Source organism: Dasypus novemcinctus, chromosome 17 (genome assembly GCF_030445035.2).
Source record: "Dasypus novemcinctus isolate mDasNov1 chromosome 17, mDasNov1.1.hap2, whole genome shotgun sequence".
NCBI lineage: Eukaryota > Metazoa > Chordata > Mammalia > Cingulata > Dasypodidae > Dasypus > Dasypus novemcinctus.
In genome coordinates this window covers 54,523,128-54,545,671 of record NC_080689.1, presented here as the reverse complement: position 1 = coordinate 54,545,671, position 22,544 = coordinate 54,523,128, and the positions used below count along the sequence as shown (strand labels likewise).

Here is a 22,544-nt window from a genome sequence, read left to right as displayed (position 1 = left end):
GTCTTTTAATAATACTAGTTGCAACTCATTAAACTTGTTTCTAAATCCACTAATGGTTTGTGACCAGTAATTTGAAAAATACTACTTTGAAAATACAAAGCCATGGCTTGAGACCTCAAAGAGTTTACAGAATGGTTTGGACAAAGACAAGATTGACCCATGAAAGGCAGATACTGACACAGACAGTGTGAAGTCATTAGTCCAGGCAGGGGTATGGGGGTCAGGAAAGGAGGCAAGGCTACACTGGACCTCAGTGGCATTTGAACAAGGTTGAGAAAAAGGCTTTTAGGCTTAGACCTCGGGGGTGAAGACCGAGGCAGGAGTGTGTGTGGTCAGTTGCCTGGGCTGACGGTCCCATGAACAGAGTACGTAGGGATTTCAGGAAGTGAACTCAGTTGTCCTTCCATGGAGCGGCTGGTGCAATATGGCTCTGAGCAGGCTTCCTACAGTGCTCCAAGCAGATCCTCTCAACAGTTGGCATGTTGCTTACATCTGTTCCTTTGTCACGTTTCGAGAGACAAACAACAGCAGGCGGGTTAAAAGGTGGCTTCCTGTGCTCCAGAGCAAAACTGTCACTCGCAGCTGCTTCCCAGCTACCTGCCAGAAGTGATTTATAGAAAGGGGAGAGAGAGCAAGGGAAGGGATGATGGAAGCCAGAATCCCTCCTGGTTTTGTCCTCTAATCCAAGGGGGATCAATGTGCTGTTCTAGGGTAAGGCCGAATGCATGGAGCTAATAGGAAGTTTAGAAACAGTCCAGCTGCTTCCAGACTCTCGAAACTCCCTGGAGAAGGAGTTGCGCTTAGTTAATTGGATTCTGTGTAGGCCCTGCTATATAGGATCAATCACTTTCTTTCCACTGGTTTACAAACAAGGACCTTATTAATAATAGCACCTCCCCTGATGGTCAAGCCTTTGACTATTGGGAATATTGGGAACACATCCCACTTAGGGATGGGAGGGTCACTGGGTGCTTATGGATCAGATTCCCACTATTCAAGGGCTCTCTGTGATTGGACTTCCTGTCATAAGACAGTAAATGAGGCGATTGAAGCCTGGAGCCAAGGAAATGAGCAGCTGTTTTAACACAGTTACTCTCCAGCTTCCCAAGTTTTGTTGTGTTCTAGAACTTTTATTAATAAGTTGTTTAGAACTTGGAAGTCATTTATTATTAAAAAGGTGTAAATGAAAATAAATAAAATAAAAAAGGAAAAAATTTAAAAATGAAAAGATGAAAAAAGGTATAAACGATGATGATAAGTTCCTCTAGTAACGTATAATGGACCAAAGTTAGGTCACGTTCTAAGAGGACAGCATGCCTGTGGGAAAACCTCCAGCATTCTCACTGAAGGACCCAGGAGTTTCTCTTTCCCATTTCTGCTGCTGGAGCCAGTGGCTTTCCTGAATTTTAGGAGATTCCTTGGGGCTAGGAGGAAAACACTTAGGACAATGTGGAAAATATATTGATACATGAAATTATAAGCATTCCTTAGGTGTGTTGCATTGGAGAATTAAGTCTGGCAGAAAGGGCGCCCCCTGTTCCCCTGTAGGGTGCCATTTGGTTCACAGGGTGTGGCTGTCTCTACTGCACACTGCCCCAGCCCTCATCAGTATCCCCCAAACCAGCCTGTCCTCTTGACTTCCCAGAGTGGTAAAACCATTTTGCAATCCCTCGGAATAAAAACAGCATCCTGTTTATCGCACATACACACATACTCGCATACGTGCATGCATACACATGCCACTCTGCCCATTTGCTTTGGCCAAATACGAACATATTTCTCTGCATTCTTCCCATGCCTGTCTTTTCCTCTTCATGCCACCAGCCTGGGGCATGGCGTCATCTTTCCTGCCAGAGCCACTACCAGAGACTCCCAGTTTTTTTTGGGGGGGTGGGTGGGGCAGGGGGTCTTTATTCTGTTCATGTTTCCTGATATTTTTTCAAGTAATTAAAATTGTCCTCTCTTCTTTAAAATCCCATTGCACTTTGTTGTTGTTGTCATTGTTATTGTTTTCATCTCTCTTGCCCCTTAAAAGCCTGCCTCTTTTTTTTTTCATATCTTATTTGTTGAATGAATGAGTCTTCACCTAATTATAGGCAGACTTTCCATAATTATAATCTTTACCACCCTATAAAGCTTTGCTCTTTCACTGCACAATAAATTTGTGATCTGAACCCCAGAAATGGTGTGTAACAATCGTAAGTTTTCATATTTTATTCATTTGCTTTATTGTTATACAAGAGGACCATTTAAAGGTGACTGTTTTGAGGGATTCTCAGTAGGCTCATGTCAAATTTTTCTAGCTATATTTTCTGCTCCGTCTACAAAAAGGATCTGAGCTCCCAGCAGTGTCACTATAAGCTCAAGCTTTTTCCTGCCCTGGCTTTCTCCATTACAGGACGGTCCCTTCACAGTCCCCTCTACTCCGTGGTGGGCTTCAGTTACAATGATTAATCCAGTTGCAAAAAAATACTTAGGAGAAAACCAGCATTTAATGTGGGTATATGAGAAATTCAACATCTGAGCCATTTGGTACACATCTTTAAGCTGAATAATGCAACGAATATAAAGTAAACACCACGAACAAAAAAAGGTTAGCATTCTATAACATGGAAGTCTCTCCACACATTGCTCAGAGTTAGCACATTCTTTTTTTTTTTTTTTTAAGATTTATTTATTCAATTCTTCCCCCCCCCCCAAACCCCTCCCCCCCGGTTGTCTGTTCTCTGTGTCTATTTGCTGCATCTTCTTTGTCCGCTTGTGTTGTTGTCAGTGGCACGGGAATCTGTGTTTCTTTTGGTTGCGTCATCTTGTTGTGTCAGCTCTCCGTGTGTGCTGCACCATTCCTGGGCAGGCTGCACTTTCTTTCACGCTGGGCGGCTCTCCTTACGGGGAGCACTCCTTGCGCGTGGGGCTCCCCTATGCGGGAGACACCCCTGCATGGCACGGCACTCCTTGCGCGCATCAGCACTGTGCATGGGCCAGCTCCACACGGGTCAAGGAAGCCCAGGGTTTGAACCGCGGACCTCCCATGTGGTAGGCAGCCGCCCTAACCACTGGGCCAAGTCCGCCGCCAGCACATTCTTGTAGGTGCCACCAACTGACAGCTTTTCATTTCTTTCACTTCAAAGCAGGGGCGACAAGAGGGCCAGTGTTGAAAGGCACTTAGGTTTGTTCCTTTTGTTGTGCTTTTGGTAACTTACATGTCTTATGGAGGAGGCTCATGTATACTTGAGCTATGAATAGTTTTGCTCTGTGCATATGCTGAGATGGTTTGTTCCCCCAACTTAGAACTGACTTCCTTCTCAATCCTTTAATGGAGGGCTTTGAGAGAGAGGGTTTGGAGCCTGCAAAAAAGGGGTAATTGAGGGTAGGGGTGGGAGTAGAGGAAACGGACTGTATAGAACTGGAGGGGCTCCTGGTTTTATGGTCATTTAGTTAACCGTTTGCCAAATTCTGTTTTGTTTTGGTCTGCTAAAACCTGCTGTTTTGTTGACTGCTCCAAAATTCTAAAACCATTTTTAAATGTCATTAGCATCTTTGTAGATAGACAAGGATAATTTTAATATGATCTTGGGAGAATGCAGCTAAAGTGATACTTCTAAGAACAGTATAATCTAGAATCTGTGGTCAAGAGTCGGTGCTTCAGCTGTCATGGTGATGAGTGGCTAGATTCCAGCTCTAAAGCCAGGGGATTAAGGAAATATTTGCTTTATAGAAAGATTGGGGGGGTGGGGGGGACACTTGCATATAAAATAAAATAGCAAAGTCTTCCTCTTGTGCAAGTCCTTAAATAATACCTAAGTCTGATAATTCAAGAAAATACATTATGTTGCTTAAGAAAGGGAGAGAAATACCAGAAGAAAGGGCTGCAATAATTGAAAATTTCTCTGGGGAGTAAGAAGTTGAGATGGAGAAGGGTGGGATGAAGGACAGCTATTTGATTTATTATTAAACTATATACATGTACTGCTTTGATTTTTAAAAAGGAAGAAAGAAGAAGAGGAGATTTTCTGAGAAGACTGACCAAGGGAGAAAGAGGAATCAAGAGACATAACTTAGTTACAGCAATCTGATCCTTCCCCCACCCCTCCTGCCCGCCTCCGCACCATCAGGGGGTTTGAAGAGATCCGCAGAGGTTGAATTCTATGGCTCTGGGTGCTCTTCAGCAGCTCTCAATGTTTTCTTTGTTTAGTGGCAGGAAGCAGTATGTCCACTGTGTAAAATTAATGATGCCTTAAAGGTGAGATAACTGAGAAGAGTTAGCTGGAAATGCTTGACTTGCTGGGAGGCAAGGAGACTGTAGACAGGCCAACTCCTTAGAATTGTAGGTCAGGTATTGGAGGGGATTTTGAGTGATCCAGCCTTTTTCCTTCTGGCATCATTTTATAGATGAAGTTGCCAGTGTGACCCAGAGAATCAGATGCCTGATTTGCCTCGGATCACACTGCAAGTTCCTGGGGGGCAGGGGAGGATACTGCAAAAAGCCCCATCTCCCAAGCTTCCCAACTTGTTTTGCTCTTCTTCTGTTGAGTAATTATATTTAGGATATTTCAGCTCTTATACTTTTTAAACAACCACCAAATACAGGAATTATATCTTAGGGTTCTTTTGGACCCAAGTTAGAAAGGGGAGAAAAAAGAAGATAAATAGGAGACTAGTACCTCATGTGGACTCTTCTTACAATGGACACAGAGTCTGCTGCAGAGTGTCTCTTCATCCCCAAAATAGCAACTTGAAAAGAGGCTTAGCAGAGAAAGACCCATCACATAGAAGGTTTTGATTTTTTGCCCCCTTCTGGGTTTAAGGTTTGCTTAGACCATTTTGGTTTTGGATTTGGGCAGCCGCTCTCAGTAAATGTTTTGGAGAGAACTAAGCCTAAGGTATCCATCCTGTATAATGAGGTAACTTCTCTCCTGTGCACCTATGTTGATACTGACTATGTACCATCCTTTGGAGAATTGAGAAAAGAGTCAGTTCACATCATTTTGTATGGGGATTAAGTCTCTCGTGGAACCCAGTTATAAAGAGCTGATACTTAGTTTTTGGTGTTTCATCATACCTTACTTCTTCAGGTAGGCAGTCCTCGATCACATAGAAAACATACACATCTTTTGCAGTAGCATCAGCTTCTAGCCATGTTTTGCTTTGCCCAGACTGGAAAACAGTCCTTCCTTGTGCCCTTCACTTGAACTTTTGACATCCTGTTTATTACAAGCTGCATTCTATTGCTTTCTGGCTATTCAGAGCAGTTGTCCCCAGTGACAGCTCAGATCCCTCCCATCCACTCTAAGTGTTCTCAAAGCATGGCTAGAGCAAGCAGTTAACAACCAAAGTACCAAGAAAAAAATTGTTTTGTGCCTTGGTGAAGTTTTGAATATTTGCACGTTTACCAGATTCATGTTTTATATGTTTTGGTCTGTTAAAACCTGGTGGTCTGTTAAAACAGGTGGTTTTTCATTACCAATTAAATGGAAAAAATCAAAGTTTCATTTATGGAAGCTAAGGAGCACAGGATACCACAAATTTCCCCTTTCCTTGTGGGTATTTCCACGTACTCTATCCCCAGCAAACATTAAAGTTGTGGGCAAATGTACCTCTTTTATGGGAAATGGATTCATTTACGGATTTTCTAACAAAGTTTGTATGTGATCCCTGCGTTTGCAGACTTTGGAGTCTAGGGAGAAACTGGATTCTAAACTTGGTTCTGCCATTAGTCAGCTGTGCTATTTGATGGTCTGGGCTCAAGAATTTTTCAGGGTGAACGTATTTCCTTTGAGTCTCCATTCCCTGACCAAGGGGAAGGGAAGGCAACAGTGTGAAACTCTCTCTCTCTCTGGAGCCGAGCCCTGCACTTTGGCAAATGTTACTCTATTTAATCCTCACAAACACCCAGTGGTACCCATTGAGATTTCCATTTTTGCAAATAAAAGCTACCAAGACTCAGAAAGAGATGAAGCAGGACCTTTCAACGAGGGCATTGGAGTTAAAACTTCAGCCATCTCTTTAGAAGCGGTAACAAGTTCCCCCTGCCCCTCATTGAAAGCCCCAGTTTCATTCTGAAGATCAATTGATCAGAAATGTTTTCTGTTATCTCTACCTTTGAAATTAAGGGCCTGGGGCTGGGTGGGGTTAGGTAAAAGAGAAAATGGGTTTGAAAATATAAATGACTTCTACAGAGTAGAACTTAATAGTAAAAGTTACCTATGGTAGCTTTTTAAGGAAAGCAGAAATGTTTTGGGAGAGGTGTCCCTTCTCCAAGGAGCAGTGCCCTCCCACAACCACTGTCCAAAGATGAACCAGGAGCTCCTTTAGCTTCTGAATGACAGTAATTATCAAGTGCGTGTTACAAAATAAGAGGGTCTTCTTATGAAAGTGTTTTAAACAATGACCAAATTTAATCAATTAAATACCTGGGATCCAAAGGAACGCTTTGAAATGCTCTGACTTCAAGAAGCCCAAAAGCATTTTGCTATGCCCTCCCATTTATTCCTCTCTTCATTTACACATGTACCATCTCACCTTTTTAAACTGCGGGTAGTAAGATAGTATTATTTCCATTTTACTCATTTACATAGAGTACATATTCAGGGTTGCCTGAAACCCAGCCTTCGGCCTCCCTACCCCAGGTTTATCAGAGTCCTTTCCTCTTGTATCAAAATTGCATCCACCTTCAAAATTTAGAAACTTTAAACTTTCTTTTAACTGTGTGGGAATTTTTTTTCTGTTGTTCTTTTTTCACAATGAAAGGATGTCTACTTAATTTAGCCTCTGGGCCCCAGAGGAGATTAATATCCTAGAGCAAAGCCATCTCTTTCCTCTGCGCCCTCGTCCCCAGCAACTGCTTCCTTGGCCCAAATTGCCTGCGGACTGGGGCCAAAAAAGAGAGTGGGTCTGGCTGATTTCCTGTTCTGCTTGCCTCTTTGAAGAGGACACCTGGAACCAATGTAGGCCCTCAGGACAGGTGAGCTGAAGCTACCGGTTCCCAAAGGCCTGTTGACAAAATGGCTGACAGCTTCCTGTTTACCAAAGGAGAGAGGATTAGCCATGGGTTAGGTCAGAGTCAGCCCTAGTAGTTACTAGTAGTTACTGAGGAGACAGGCTTGCCTTGCTGGAGAAGTAGAAACAAAAGTTTATCCAAACAACCTGAGCAGGGGGGCCTTCTGAGGTCCTCCACCATCAGTTCACTGTCTTCTGAGAAGCAGAACAGGCCCAGCATTTCACGGGGTCAGTCTAGTCTCCCAGCCTGAGGTTGAGGAGTGGTCCTGGTTTTATACACACAGATAGCATTGTGTGGCTATGTAGAAATAAAATATATATATTTTAAATAAAACAAGAAGCCTTTGTGATAGGAAGACTATTGCTTTGGTTGCATCAGCTGTTGAGACTATTCAGGTGGTGGGTTGCAGCAAAAATAATGCAAATTGTGGTCATAACTAGTTAGCCACCCCTAAAAATTCAAAATAGAAGCAACATCTGCAGACAAGCCAGAAATTCTGCTTAATCAAACTGAATTGATCGTGTGGCTCTGGAATCACCTAAGCAACCAGCTTAGTCCAAGCCCACTGACCTGTATGTTCTGGGGGCGGGAGGGTTACACATAATATTGTTAGAGCTCCAACAGACCTTAGAGAGCATCTGGTGCAACCCCTCCTTTTACATGTGAGGAAACTGAGACCCAAAGAAATTAAACAAATTAATTTCTTTGGCCTTTCCTGGTCCAGAATTGAGGTTTTCCAATTGTCTGCCTGTATGGTCCTGCTTTCTGCTTTGTAATGCCACATGACTCCTAGATATGTGGTCTGCCTCCTTAAGCAGTTTCTTAACTTTATTTTCGATACCATATTCAAATTATAAGGGCCTGCTGACACCTGCAGCCGCTGCTTAGAGGGGGCTTGGCTCCTGGCGCCATGTGTTGCCTTGTACCGGCATTCATGTTCTGAGGACACAGGCATGATGAAGTAGTTGTATTTGTTTGCTTGTCTCTCTGAAGGTGGGATTTTTCCCATTGGTTTTCATCCCCAAGACAGAGAAGAAAATTGCCAGTCTCTAGTTTTCTTATAGTCTCACCAGGACCTGTGAACCAGGCACCCCTTGATAGTTCCAAGTGTGTCCTTCCTGAAATACAGCCCCAGCCATACCGCCTTTCCCCTCCCACACCTGCATGTTGCCTTTGCTCTCTACCCACCCCACCCCCACCCCGTTTTGGAAAAACAGATACAGCAGGAAACCCCAGGAAGGCAGCACTCACTTGGCTGAACTGAAGGGAGTAAAGGGGGTGCAGACCTACTCTGAATGTTCCCACAAGCCCTCAGTTAGCAGCCAGGATTCCATATAAGGAGGGATAAATTTTTTTTTTTTTTAAGGTTTATTTATTACCCCCCACGCCTTGTCTGCTCTCTGTGTCCATTCGCTGTGTGTTCTTCTGTGTCTGCTTGTATTCTCATTAGGCGGCTCTGGGAACCAATCCCGGGACCTTCCAGAGTGGGAAAGAGGCGATCATTCTCTTGTGCCACCTCAGCTTCCTGATCTGCTGTGTCTCTCATTGTTTCTCCTCTGTGTCTCTTTTTATTGCGTCATCTTGCTGTGCCAGCTCTCCCCGTGGGCCAGCTTGCCACACAGCCAACCTTCCTGCACCAGGTGGCCCCCAATATTGAACCTGGACCTCCTCTATGGTAGGCGGGAACCCAGTTGCTTGAGCCACATCCGCTTCCCCTAAGGAGGGATAATTTAAACAAACTGTCACTTCAGCTGCCCTGGCCACTTGGTTGGGATGCTTTCCCTCCCCCCTGAGCCTCCCTTGGTCAAAGAGGTTGGCCTTCCAACTAAGGAAGGCTCATTTCCAGACCAAGGGCAAATGAGTAGACTCACACACTTTAAGAACTTCCCAGTTAACTCTAGGTCTTTCTGTAGGAGAGGAAAGAATAGCCAAGCTTCCGAGAATAAGAGATCATATTTTACAAGATGTACCTGACAGTCGGCAGGAGCCAGCACAGTTTGCCACTAGGCACTGACCTCCTAGTCTCCTCTCTCCCTTCATGCCACTTACCACCTGAACCAGGGGACAGTGACTTGGGAAAATTAGCTCTTGAGCCCAGGCAGCCTCGCCTGGGGTCTTTCACGTTTCAGACTGAGATTTATTGTCAAGATACCATGCCAGTCAAGTCAGTTATTTAAAAGAAACCCCTATGTCAACTTTTAAAGCTCCATGGTTTTTCTCTCATTGGTTGTTAAATTTTGGAGAATTACAGGAAATATTTGAATTCTCAAAAAAAACCACAACATATGACTGCAGTGTCCAACCATTTGAAGCTTTCCATTTTGGACGTTTATCATCTGTTCACTGGTAAACTTGAGCCTGTTTTCCTTCCTCTGAGCCTTGGCCTGGGTTGTCCCCCGCTATCTGGAATGCTACCCGCCTCTCTCCGGTGTCCCTCCCCATGCCGTGCTTCATCCCCCCTAGACACGGTCAAGTCCGTGAGCAGCTTCTCAGTCTGAGTCCTCTCCACATCCCACACAGGCTCAGCCTAAATCCCAAAACCCTCCAGGAAAGGGAGGGGGAGGTCTTTGCTACCAGAGCAAGTTTGGTCAAACCAGTCAAATCTCTATTTTATATATTTTTACAGGTTGGCAGTGCACGCTCTTTCATCTCCATGTCCTCTGACTCCTGCTTTCACCTCCCTTCCCCCTTTTTCACCCTCCTTTTCTTTTTGCAATCTTCCTTATCAAAGGCTTGTCTCTACTTACTGCCCTGTCAGAACACTTTAGAAACCAGGTTGCACAAAACATGTTTTTGGTTTTTTTTTTTTAAGATTTATTTATTTATTTCCCCACCCCCCACCCCAGTTGTCTGGTCTCTGTGTCCATTCACTGTGTGTTCTGTGTCTGCTTGTATTCTCATTAGGTAGCTTTGGGAACTGATCCTGGGACCTTCCAGAGTGGGAGAGAGGCGATCATTCTCTTGCGCCAACTCAACTCCCTAGTCTGCTAAGTCTCTTATTCTCTCTCCTGAGTCTCTTTTTGTTTGTCATCTTGCTGCATCAGCTCCTCACGTGGGCCTACACTCTGCGCAAGCCAGCTCACCACAAGGGCCAGCTTGCCTTCACCAGGAGGCCCTGGGTATTGAACCCTGGACCTCCTATATGGTAGACAGGAGCCCAATTGCTTGAGCCACATCCACTTCCCAAAGCATGCTATATTAAAATGTGAATTTTTATAGCAACCCATAGAAAATTTTGAAAATATAGTCAAAGGGACCAAACTCAGGTGGTTAAGAAACATAATCCCCATGTCATGGATATTATTCCAAAGTACAGAAAAAGATGGAAAACCGCCTAGCTCAGTTTACAAGACTAACATAATCTGATACAAAACTAGGCAAGGATACTTCAGGTAGGGAAAAATAGAGACCAAACTCATTTATGAATCTAGATTTTAAAATCCTAAGTAAATATTAACAGGTCACACCAAATATTAGTAAAACAAACTCAGTAAAAGATCAGTAGAGTATAGCCCAGGAATACAAGATGGTTAATATTGGGGAAACTATTTATTGTATATATTAATAAAACAAAGGTGAAAGGCTAGGGAATCATCTTGAATCATACTCAAAAAGCATCCATCTGGTGACCTCTAAACATTTCCTGGTGAAAATTCAGCAATGTAAAACAGGACACTTTGGAAAATTCATTCCAGTTAGCTAAAAACATTATATTTATAGAGATTCATGAAAAGTCCCATTTAAACCAAGTTCAAGACAAACATGGTGGGAAGCAGATATAGCTCAACTGATAGAGCGTCCGCCTACATATATACATATAGAGTGTCCAGGGTTCAGTCCCAGGGCCTCTGGCCTGTGTGGTGAGCTGGCCCATGTGCAGTGCTGCCGCGTGCAAGGAGTGCCATGCCATACAGAAATGTTCCCCATACAGGGGAGACCCATGTGCAAGGAGTGCACCCCGCAAGGAGAGCCGCCCTGTGCGAAAAAACCACAGCCCGCACAGGAATGGTGCCACACACGGAGAGCTGACACAGCAAGATGATGCAACAAAAAAAGACAGATTCCCGGTGCCACCGAGAATACAAGCAGACACGGAAGAACACACAGCAAATGGACACAAGAGAGCAGACAGTGGGAAGAGGGGAGAAGGGGAGAGAAATATAAAGTAAATCTTTTTTTAAAAAAAGACAAACAGGGGAAACGGACTTGGCCCAGTGGTTAGGGCATCCGTCTACCACACGGGAGGTCCGCGGTTCAAACCCCGGGCCTCCTTGACCCGTGTGGAACTGGCCCATGTGCAGTGCTGATGCGCGCAAGGAGTGCCCTGCCACGCAGGGGTGTCCCCCGCGTAGGGGAGCCCCACGCGCAAAGAGTGCCCCCGTAAGGAGAGCCACCCAGCGCGAAAGAAAGTGCAGCCTGCCCAGGAATGGCGCCGCCCACACTTCCCGTGCGGCTGGGGACAACAGAAGCGGACAAAGAAACAAGATGCAGCAAATAGACACAGAGAACAGACAACCGAGGGGGGAGGGGATTAAATAAAAATAAATAAATCTTTAAAAAAAAAAAAAAAAGACAAACATGGCCCCTCCGTCACCTATACTTTTCCATGTTACGCTGGAGTCCCTGGTAAAAAATCAGTAAGATAAGAAGAAAAGGTTAACTTAACCCACTTCACTCAGCATGTAACTCAAGGACAGTGAATCAAATCTAGTCTGCCTCCTAGAGACCCTGCTGTTCAGCATTATAATACCCCAGTGTTTCTGTTGTTCAGTGCCTGGTGTTAGGTTGCTTATTTCTTAACTGGACTTCTCTTAATAATTTTTTATTGACACTGAATCAGAGTCAAACACAGAGGCAAGATTTTTCTGGAGGATACATTCACAGGGAGCAGTGGATGTGCTGGCTGCATCGGGGTGACTCAAGCCCTCCCCCGAGTCAGCAGCGCCCAGCCTCATGTTCCCAGCAGGCGGCTCTGTCAGGATGCCGGGTAGGCTGTCGTCGAAGCTCTTAGGAGCTGAGGTCCCAGCCGAGCACAGCAGTCGGGCCTTGATGTTGTTCTCAAAGGACCTTCACTTCTGTTCTTCATGAGTTCAAAGCTGCCACAGGTCAGAGACACCCACAAAAGGGCAAGGATCGCTTAAAATCCAACCAGAAGGCATTTGATTGCAGAGTCATTTCAGACTTGAAGGTGAAGCTGTTGGATTAGGAGGTTGGTTGATTAGTTCCTAATTCCTAATCTAATTCTACTAGATTGTGCACACAGATAACAGAGCTGTATATGAATTTTGTTGGTGTATATGTGTGGGCATACCTTGAGTGGGCTGCTTTTCTCTGGCTTTGTGTGGAAACCACAAGCAACATTATAGGAGAACTAGTTCAGAAGTGCGTGTACACGGGTAAAAGCAGAGATTTTCCCCCTCACCTTTCTTGGAGTTGCCTGAGAGTACGTTCCTTGAGTTTGTAGGTCATACTCACCAATTTGCAAGATCCATATGATAGTATAGATGTGAAATAAGCTTCAGCTTCTGAGGGAGCCTCTCTTACATGCACTCCTTCCCCAAGCTCAGACAAACCCCGAGCTGCGTGGACCACAAAAGCTGTGGGCTCTCCTCCCCTCTGACCGCTCTCTGCTCCACCCTCAGGAGGGAGGGAACTGGGGCATGGGGTGGGCCTCACAAGGCTTTCTGGGTCTTCTAGCCCAGAGCTTTTCACTTGCCTCTAGTGCAGGGGTCCTCAACCAGGGGTCTGTGAGCTCAAATTGAAATTCAGAAAAGCATTATGATGTGGGGATGTGTTGGTGTGGGTGTGATATATTTATTAAATAATCCACAGATATTGTGGACTTGGTAAGGGGTTTTCACCAGACTGGCAAAGGCGTCCGTGGAACAACAAAGGTTAAGAACCCCTGCTCTAGTGGAAGGAGACTGTCCAGGCTGGGATGAGTGCATCAGAAGTTGGCCTTTCAGACTGGTTGATGAATACTAGGAAAAACTCGATAGACCTTACTTCTCAGAATGACTTTCTCATTATTAACCTGGTCACAGGAAATACGGTGGATTGGGTGAACAGATGACTAACACAGGTAATGGTGTGATATGCTAGCTGGGTTTCTGACAACTAAATGCTGAGTGCATGTTATGATGTTCGATACAGGGGTGACTTTAACCTAACGAGATGACTGTGATGTGGAAGTTGGGTAAGAATTTAACTCTTGAGATTTGAATCACACTGAAGTGGTGTCTGCTCATTCAGAAGGTATTTATTGAGATCTTTAGAAACCTTTGTATTGAGACATCATCCCCTTATCTCCTGGGTGTGTGTAAAGCTGGTTACACCTTCGTACTTATATTAATCTCAACAGAACACCTCCGATGAGGAACGGGAATTGGGTTCACCTGTTTCAGAGGCACAAATGTGGTGTATTAGAAATCCTACCGTGCTCTACCATCAGGGGCTTGCGTCTCAGTCAGACTCTGCTTTGACTATGTGTGACAATAGGCAAAATGCTACATCCCTCATAGTCTCAGTTTTCCTATGTGTGACATGAAATACTTCATCTGCTAGGTTGTGGTGAGGAATCATGGTCACCCCTAGCTCAGAGTCTGGCACTCAGATAATATGTACAGTCCCTTCCAAGCCATAAGGAATGTGGGGGTTTAGAAGAAAGGTAGGAGTTTGGAAGAAAGTATATTCTTGTGTACCCATTTGTTCCCTTTCATTTACTGCAATTTGATCCAGAAAACGGCACTCATTCCTGAGTTAGGAACCAATTGAGAAAACAGAGCAAAGAGTTACGTGGATAGGCTACCTTTTCTCACTCATGAGGCAGCACCTAGTTTACATCTGTAGAAAATGGGCATCCCAGCACTGAACCCCAGGATTAGTCAGACCTGCCTACCCAGACAGGGGTGCTGGATCTCCGCAGCCGTCCCAGTGGGGCTGTTTGCTAGTCAGGGGCCTCCCAAGAGGAAGAAGAGGGAAGCTGCAGGCTGCATACCCAGCTTCACTCCAACCTCCCACCCCTGGTGGGGAGGAGTAGGTGAGGAGCAGAGACTGGCCAGGGGGAACTTCTGCCACGGAGAAGGAATCAGGAATGAGGAAACGTACACCCGAGTGACAAACCTAGCTCATTTGGGCTGAAATTACAAAAGGGAATTGCCTTACATCATTGGAACATCCGAGGGTGTATCTGGATTCAGTTTTTTGTTTTTTTGTTTTTCTGTTTTTCTGTTTTTAGGAGGTAATGGGGATTGAACCCAGGACCTCCTACATGGGAAGCAGGCACTCAACCACTTGAGCTACACCTGCTCCCCTGGATTCAGTTTTGACTGGCTCCAGGAGCTCAGATGATATCTGTACGGGTCTTCTCTCTTGGCTTTGCTTCAGTTTATTCTCAGTTAGGTTCTTTGCCTGTATCTCATCAGGATTCCAGGCTAAGTGAACCTTAGACCCTGATTTCAGAGATGGAAATAGCATTTTTCTGACTGCTCTGTCAAAAATCTCTGTATCAGCTCAGAAAAGAACATGTGTCCATATCTGAAATAGTCACTGTGGATTGGGAGATCAGAAACCGGCAACAGCCCAGCTCACACGGGCCAAACAGAATTAGAGAAAATCCATGAGCGCCAGTTCCCCAGGGGGATGCTGTACAACACAAAGCGTGTGTCCTCTGCAGCTGCTTACACACCACGTTTCAGAAATTGCATAATGGAAATATGGGTGTTTGCTCTTTTTCCTGCTTTCTTGAAGTCTCATTTTTCTGAGCATTTATTACTTTATAAATGGGGGGAGTGAGAAGAGGATAAAAAGAACTCTTTGTTTTTAACCCTGTCTTGCCCCAAGAGGACTGAAGGGCGCTAATGAAAACGTGTAAAATAAAAAGAGATAAATAATCAAGTGGACAAAGGGAAGATAAGAGTAAGAAGCAACAGCCAAGGAAGAGGGCCCTTATATTTGCTAGAAATATATACATGCTAATAAGAAAAACCCTTTCTTCTCATCTGTTTTGGGGGGCGTGCAGGGGGAGACCCATCCCTCTATGGCAGCAGAAGTGGGGTAGGGACTCTGCGGGCCCTGGCTCTAAAGCTGGTTGCCCTTGTGAGTGTGCGGCCTGTGGGGCCAGGGGGTTGTGAGAGGGCCATCCCTGGGCCCCCCTGGCCTGCTGCGCAGGTTTCAGGTGGGAGGATGGAGCACTGTGGTCTGTTGAGAAGTAGGTGAGGACTCCTGTGCCCAAGGAATTTGCATGTGCTCTGCGCTCAGCCCCAGTCCATACCTGATCATCTTACAGAGATGTCCTGGAGGCTCCAGCCTCTGTTGGGAAAAGTGGCTCTGCAGCCATCCGGATCGCTTCTAGTTAAAAGTAACCTCAAAGGTTTGCCTCTAACCCCAAAGTTAACTAAATTTCTTCCTGGAAAGCCAGTGTGCACAGTACCCCAGAAACATCCCTATCTCTGAGAGATTCCCAGACTGGGTTTCAGTCCCACATATAAACATTTGGGTTTTATTTTTGCTTTTTTGTGTCTTCCCTGCTTGCCACAACCAGGGCCCTGAACAAGGTGACCATTCTTGGTCAAGCTAGAGCACCCCAGTGGGAGACCCTGGTTTACCAAGCCCTTCTGCAAAGCCCAGGAGCTGCTCCTACCTTGTAAAAAACAAATCCAACCGAATCCAACTTTCCAGGGACTGGTGGCTGGCTTTCTCAGCCTGCCGAGCCTGCCACATCATGTGTTAACAGTCTGGTCCTTCAGGGTCTCTTGCTTCCTACAGCCAGGATAAACTCAAGAGTTTGGGAAGTCCAGCAAGATGCCACCACTGGGGAATAGGTGGTATTTGAATATTGCTTGTTAGGGTTTGATGTGTGGGGCTTTGTTGTTGTTGTTGTTTAATTAACTCTTAGTTGCCTCCCTCCAAACAGACAGCTACAGACAGCTCTTCTAATTCCTCTCAGAAGAGGGAACAACCTACTCGGACAATCTCCTCTCCCACTTCCTGTGAGCACCGGAGGATTTACACTCTGGGCCACCTCCACGACCCGTACCTCACAGACCACTATCACCTCGAACAGGTGAGCAGCAGCCACGCTCCTCCAAGGTCTCAGGGCGGCGCGGGTCCTGATTCTGGAACGGCTTCCTTTCCTCCTGCCCTGCTAATGCCCCAGGCTCAGGCCTCTACTCTCTCCTACTTTACCCACCATGTTGGGGGGTGGGACGGCTTCAGGCGGGCAGCTCAGCCTTACTCGGCGTTTTCTATGTGCCAGACACCTTGCTAGGCCTTCCTATGTTCTTTATCTCGTTTAATCGTTCTTTCTCGCGTACTTGCCATAAGGCAAGTGCTCAGCATCCTGAGCTTACAGATGAGGCTTAGGGAGATGGAGCCCCTAGGGGATCCAGACCCAGGTCTGCCCTTCCCCAGGGCACAACGCTGCGCCCACGTTCCCCTGTCTGCAGGGCTTCTGCGTGAAAGCCCAGAGCCCACGATCAGGAGGAAAGAAATGCAGCACACTTGGCTCGAGCCTCCTGGCTTCAAAGCTGCAGGCCCAGTCCTGCTCACCGAGATGGAGATGGAGTCTGGAATTCAGTAATTCGACAAATATTTACCTAGCGGCTCCTCTGCAGAGCAGGTTCCCAAACAGTGGGATATGGATTGGTGCCCAAGAGAGGTGATGAGTCCACCAGTCTGCTTTGAAATGAGAAAAAAAAAGGAGTACAGGATAGTGAGGTGCTGTTGGTTTTTTTTAAACATAAAGGCAAGTTTATTTGACTCTTTTAAAAAGTTATTTTATTATATGCTTCGTAATATTTTGGTATTAGAATGTTCTTTTTTTCAGTCACATTATGTCAGCAGTAGATAGGAATTGATTCTTTGGCTCTTCTTACTTTGGGGGAAAAAAAAAAGTTGTCAAAGCCTATATCAGCTCCCAAGATTTACATTGAAATTCTCCTGGTTTGTAATTTTCAAAAGTCTGGGAAGCTCTTATTTCGAGAATATGACTAGAAATTAGGACAAAGCAGGTCAGGCATGGCCCTGCCTGCAAGGAGCTCACTGGTAGGAAGCTACAGGTAGACCTAATTACCATGTCATAATTTCTATAACAGTGTTATAATGGTAGCAGGTATCAGGTGCATCTGTCTACCAGGCTCTGTGCACACATTCTGCAAAGGTTATTTCTTTTCATTCTCACAGAAGTCCTGTGCAGTTCTGTAGACAGGGAAACTGCATCTTAGCAACTTGCTGGTAAATTCTAGAGTCAGGATTAGGTGCTGCTGGGCTCATTCCTCCTTTTCTTCTTCTTTCCTTTCCTTCTTTCCTTAATTCTTTATTTCTTCAGAACTTGCTCTTTACCCTTAAAAAACTTCATGCCCAAAGGGCTTCAGAGGTGAGAAATCTCACTCTCTGCCACTGCTGAGGTACTCTGTGCACGGCAGGCTTATGTGCACATATTCAATAAATATTTATTCAGCACCCACTGCTCTGGACAAGGCACTTTGTAACCAGTTTGGGGACTAACCGTTGAGACAACTCTTTCACCCTAAGGAAGAATGCAGTTTGGGGTTAAAGGCCAGAGGGTGTAGCTCTGTCACCCACTTTCTGTGAGGTCGTGCCAGAATGTGAACGCAGGCAGGCTGCCTCAGAGCCTGCCCTCATCTCTGTAGCCGTGGGTCCCGTCTTCAATTGCACTAGCATTTAGATAACCTAACATTTCCTAGTATCCTCCCTTGATTTTTCGGTTATGATCCTCTGTGATAGATGCGTTTTACACTGGGAACCCTTATACAGGTATGGCACACACCTAGCTAATAATGAAGTTTCACAAGATAATATTCTTCCTTCTAATATGCAACGCAGTATTTTATCCAATTTCGTTTTTTAGAGAAGACACCTGGCTTACAAAAGAGAATATACTATACAAAAAAAAAAAAAACCAGGTGAAACAAATCTTAAGCTGTGAGCAGGCAGATGAGGGGGTGTTCTGAGCAAGAGCCTGTTCTGCCTCTTGATCTGGGTGTGTTCCACTTGTGAAAATTCATCAAGCTGCCCTCTCACCATGGTGCACTTTTCCAAGTATACACTATACTTCAACAAAAAGGGGGAAAATGCTGGGCTCAACCCACTGTGTTGATTTCCTAATACAGTAATGGATTGAGACCATTTAAAATATATCTTTGACCTACCAGATGCTCAGTAATCGTAGGATGAATAAATTTCTTCAAGGAATCCCTTTGTTAATGTGAAGGTCTCACTCTGTTCTGGGAGAGCCCAGGAGGGAGAGGGTGTTTTTTTCAGCCCCCGCTGTAGAGTAATAACCGTCTCCTTTGTCCTGGGACAGCCAATGCCGAGGCCCTACCGCCAGGTGAGCTTCCCCGACGACGACGAGGAGATTGTGCGCATCAACCCCCGGGAGAAGATCTGGATGACGGGCTACGAGGATTACCGGCACGCCCCGGTGAGGGGCAAGTACCCCGAGCCCGCGGAGGACACGGACTCCTACGTGCGCTTCGCCAAGGGCGAGGTCCCCAAGCACGACTACAACTACCCCTACGTGGACTCCTCAGACTTCGGCCTCGGCGAGGACCCCAAAGGCCGCGGGGGCGGCGTGATCAAGACGCAGCCCTCCCGAAGCAAGTCGCGGCGGCGGAAGGAGGACGGGGAGCGCTCCCGGTGCGTCTACTGCAGGGACATGTTCAACCACGAGGAGAATCGCAGGGGCCACTGTCAGGACGCCCCCGACTCCGTGAGAACTTGCATCCGCCGCGTGAGCTGCATGTGGTGTGCGGACAGCATGCTCTATCACTGTATGTCGGACCCCGAGGGAGACTATACAGACCCTTGCTCGTGCGATACTAGCGACGAGAAGTTTTGCCTCCGGTGGATGGCTCTTATTGCCTTGTCTTTCTTGGCCCCCTGTATGTGCTGTTACCTGCCCCTTCGGGCCTGCTACCACTGCGGGGTGATGTGCAGGTGCTGTGGTGGGAAGCACAAAGCGGCCATGTGACTCAGTTTCCCTTCTTTCCTCCTCTATCCATAACCACAAGGGAACTTGTCTCTTATTTTCTCCCCCTATCCCCCTTCTCCCTTCCACTCAAAGGAGCAAGGAGAGTAAGAGGCCTCCCAGCTCCCTGGTACCTTGAGGCACCATTCCAGCCTGGGCGATCTGCTGGTGGACTCTCCGCTCCAGCCATCACCCACATGCGTCAGCCACGTGCCCACACACACACACACATACAGTGTTCTAAGGAAAGGAACCTTCCGCATAGACTCTTGTGTATTAATAACAATCTGTAATCAAGCTAAATGTCTTATACATGTGTTTATTTCCTGTCTTTCTCGCCCCGCCCCCTTCCAGTTCAAAGGAGTCTGCAGTTGGAACTGCTGGGTTTCAGTGGGTTTTTGTAGCTGGTTCTTCAAAGAGCATTCGCAAGACTTTCTCTAGGTTCAGCTTGCCTGTTCCTAGCAAGCATCAGTTCCTGCAGGAAATGTATTGTCAGAGTGATGAAACCCTACCAGAAGTATTTTAACCTGCAGTCAGTTATTATGTATAGGAGGTGAGCTATTAACAAACGCGTACCACAAAACAATACCACTCCAACTTTTCTAAAGCCAAATTTTCCATGTAAGCTGCAGTTTTTGTCTTCAGTCCATCATCATTTTCACCCCCCCAACACAGTCACAAAATTCTGTCAGAATTATTTAGTGATGCAAAACATTTACCTGTAAAATGACTGAGAATTGAGCCTTAACTTCAGATTAACTTGTGAGAATCAGGAATATTCCTTAAACTTCATTGTATCCTCTTGGACCAGGGACAGAAAGAGGATTTAAGGTTTCTGTGCGCCTCCCCAACCACCCCTAAAATAGAACTTTGAAAACTGTTTTGCCACCACTTCAAAAGATTTAGCAATATTAGAATAAAACACGAATGAAGTAAGAAATTTTGCTCATTGTTTTGCAAGCCAAAAAGTCCATTCAAACACAAGCCAGTGTTCCAGGAACAGGTTATAAAACACTAAGGTTGTGGTGAGCTAAACTATAGCTCTCCCTCCCCCACCCTCCAAGGCTATCTTATAATGAGGAGGAAGAGGGGAGTTTTAAATGTCATAAATTTGAAGAAGAGTGGATTGCGTTTTATTGGTGGCCCTTTTGGTTTATTTTCAATTCAGTTTCACATCACCAAATCAATCATACTTGGGGGAAAAAACAAGGCCATATGTAAAAATCCTTCCAGTTGCCTAAGTGTCTTTTTTCCTGCAATTCCAAATCAGACTTGCCACGTTGGGTGCACAGATGGATAGGTCTACCTGTCACCTTGCCAGGTAGGAGGCTTCTAATTAATTAGCAGGAAAGAATATTTTTCTAATATATTGCAATATAGCCAAATCTTATTGAAGAAATAAGAGAAATGAGGAGTGAGTGAATTACCTGTATGTAGCTTAGTACAATCAGAACTTGTGGAGACTGTGGGCACAGATTTCCCATGCTGGCTGCTCTTCCCATCATTATCTTCCCTAGTAATTGCCAGCTGAGGGCATGGCCTGGCCCCCCTCTCCTCCCTGCCCCTCTCCCTTCTTTATTGCACACAGGCCACGCAGCTCCAAGGAAAGAGACTTTTTTTCAGTCTGCCAATCAGATTGGGAAAGTGCTGGCCACGCCCACCACAGTGGTCATGCTTCTGCCTATCACAGTTCTTTGGTCAGGTCATCGGTGTACATACCCAGTGTGCTTAGGAATTAGTTGGTAAATATTTTCATTTGCTGGAGACACCGGTTTGGCCTTCCGGTTTGGAAATGTTGCAGAGAGCTGTCAGTTTGGATTGACAAAACAAAAGAACCTCTTCTGTGCCTGGAGAACATGTAGTAGAAAACCTTCAGCCAGCCTCCAAAAGTTGTTGAGAAACCATCTCTGCCCCCCACCCCAACCCCACTGAGATGTTTCTTCAGGGTCTTACTTAAGGTCTTCTCTCTACAAAGCACAACACTAATGTATGTTTTGTTAGCTCTCAGTTCAAGTGTCCCTATTTATTTCAATAAGAATATACATATCCCAGCCACATTTTATTTGTCGTCTTTATTTAGTCATTATTGTTTCTCTCTTCCTTTATCCCTTGTCCTTTTCCACCTTTTTTAAGAGTTATGCTATTGAATCTTACTCCACGTATACTTTTTGGTTTGTGAAGCAGTGGTTAAGGGCACAAGGACAGACCTGGGGACATTTATGTAAATACGTCTTTAATCGCCACACTGTGCTGAACAGTGTGTAGTATTTTCCCAGTCAGCTTTGCCATACTGACGTCAATCATTTGAGAGAAATTATTCAGATTTTATTTTTATATCTGTGGTAACAAAACATTAACCAAAAGGTTTTGTTTGGAAGCTTCCCCCTAACCCCAAGCTATTTGCTCACATTAACAAATTAAAGTGCCTAAAGCATAATTCATTCTTTACCTGTATCCTAAAAACCCTGTTGTATTGATTTTTTTATAATAAGCCTTTTTACCTCTGTAAAAAATATATATATACAAGTGTATGATGTACATTTTAGTTCTTAACTTTTTTTTATGGTTTCTAATATGTATGACCAATGTAGCCGTTGCTTTAAACTGTATCATGTAAATATAAACACATCCTATCAGATTGCTGTCTTTGAGATGTTTGGCTTTAGACCGGTGGCGGAGCCTGACTTCTTGCACACAGGGTGGGAAGGACTGTCCTTTGTAGACAACGGATGTGTACGATGGGCTGTTTCTGTTGGGCCCCTCCCGCCTGCGGTTTTGTCCTTCCCCCGAGGGGAGGCTGCAGCTCATTGGGCTCAGATGCCTCAAGTGAAAGGAATGCTGTAATTCGCAGCCTGGGAAACACCCCCTCTTCCTAGGCCTGACTTCCCCCACGTGTGAGCTCCTCAGAGGGAACAGCTGTACTTCCTCCGAGTTGTTTTGCACCGACTGCTGCTGAACCCCGGGCTTGTGTGTGCTTGTGCGTGTGCGTGCTGAGTTTGGAAGCCTGTTTCTCGCAGAAAACAATTGTTAAAATAGCAAGATACTTGGTCTCCTCAGAGCATCTCTATTTCAGTGAAATTTGGCCCACTTTCTTCCCAAATGGGCTCTTTGGATGCTCAAAAGTTACTGACAAGTCCCCTGGAGGAAATAAAATGTGGGGCCTTTTAAGGATCACAGAGGAAAGTTTCAGCTCCTTTCCTAGAGAACTGAGTAGGGAAGGTCCTTAAAAGGACATGTGCGGAGGGTCCCCTCCATCTTACTTTGAACTTTTCCAGAAAGGGGACTTTTCCAAGCCACTGTCAGGTGAAAAGCAAGGGGAGATGCCTGAAGTTGGAGAGTGAGAGAACTTGAGGGGTGCCTCAGGAGGGAGACCTAAGATCCTGCTGGACCCTCAGGACCCCCTGAGAGGCAGGCCCCTCCCATTATCCCTTCTTAGAGCTGAGGAGCCAAAGCCAGGTGGGGTAGGTAAGGAGCCGAACCCGCAGACACCTGAGGCAGGCACAGACCCAGGCGTGGGCCCAGGCCCCGCCGGCTGCCATCTCTCCTCCCCTCTCG

General features: G+C 45.7%; 1 protein-coding gene and 1 long non-coding RNA gene across 5 annotated transcripts in view; one reads left to right on the top strand and one right to left on the bottom strand.

Annotated features, from left to right (window-relative positions):
• SPRED2 (sprouty related EVH1 domain containing 2) overlaps nt 1-21,627 on the top strand; it is a 128,420-nt gene extending 106,793 nt beyond the window's left edge. For all 3 annotated transcript variants that reach the window (XM_058278684.1, XM_012530030.3, XM_004470970.5), the window contains 2 exons: nt 15,915-16,064; nt 18,327-21,627. In XM_058278684.1, coding sequence (XP_058134667.1) covers nt 15,915-16,064; nt 18,327-18,992 — 816 coding nt within the window. In that variant the 3' untranslated portion in view covers nt 18,993-21,627. The remainder of the gene's footprint in view (nt 1-15,914; nt 16,065-18,326) is intronic.
• Nucleotides 11,813-20,535, bottom strand: LOC139436757 (uncharacterized). 2 transcript variants are annotated; one of them, XR_011646116.1, is made up of 3 exons: nt 20,417-20,535; nt 16,597-16,678; nt 11,813-12,194 (listed from the first exon to the last, which is right to left on the bottom strand). It is a non-coding gene; the product is annotated as an uncharacterized lncRNA (long non-coding RNA). The 2 variants fall into 2 exon arrangements; XR_011646115.1 differs by having other exon boundaries at nt 16,597-16,675; nt 20,417-20,529.
• Nucleotides 21,628-22,544: the final 917 nt, after the last annotated feature.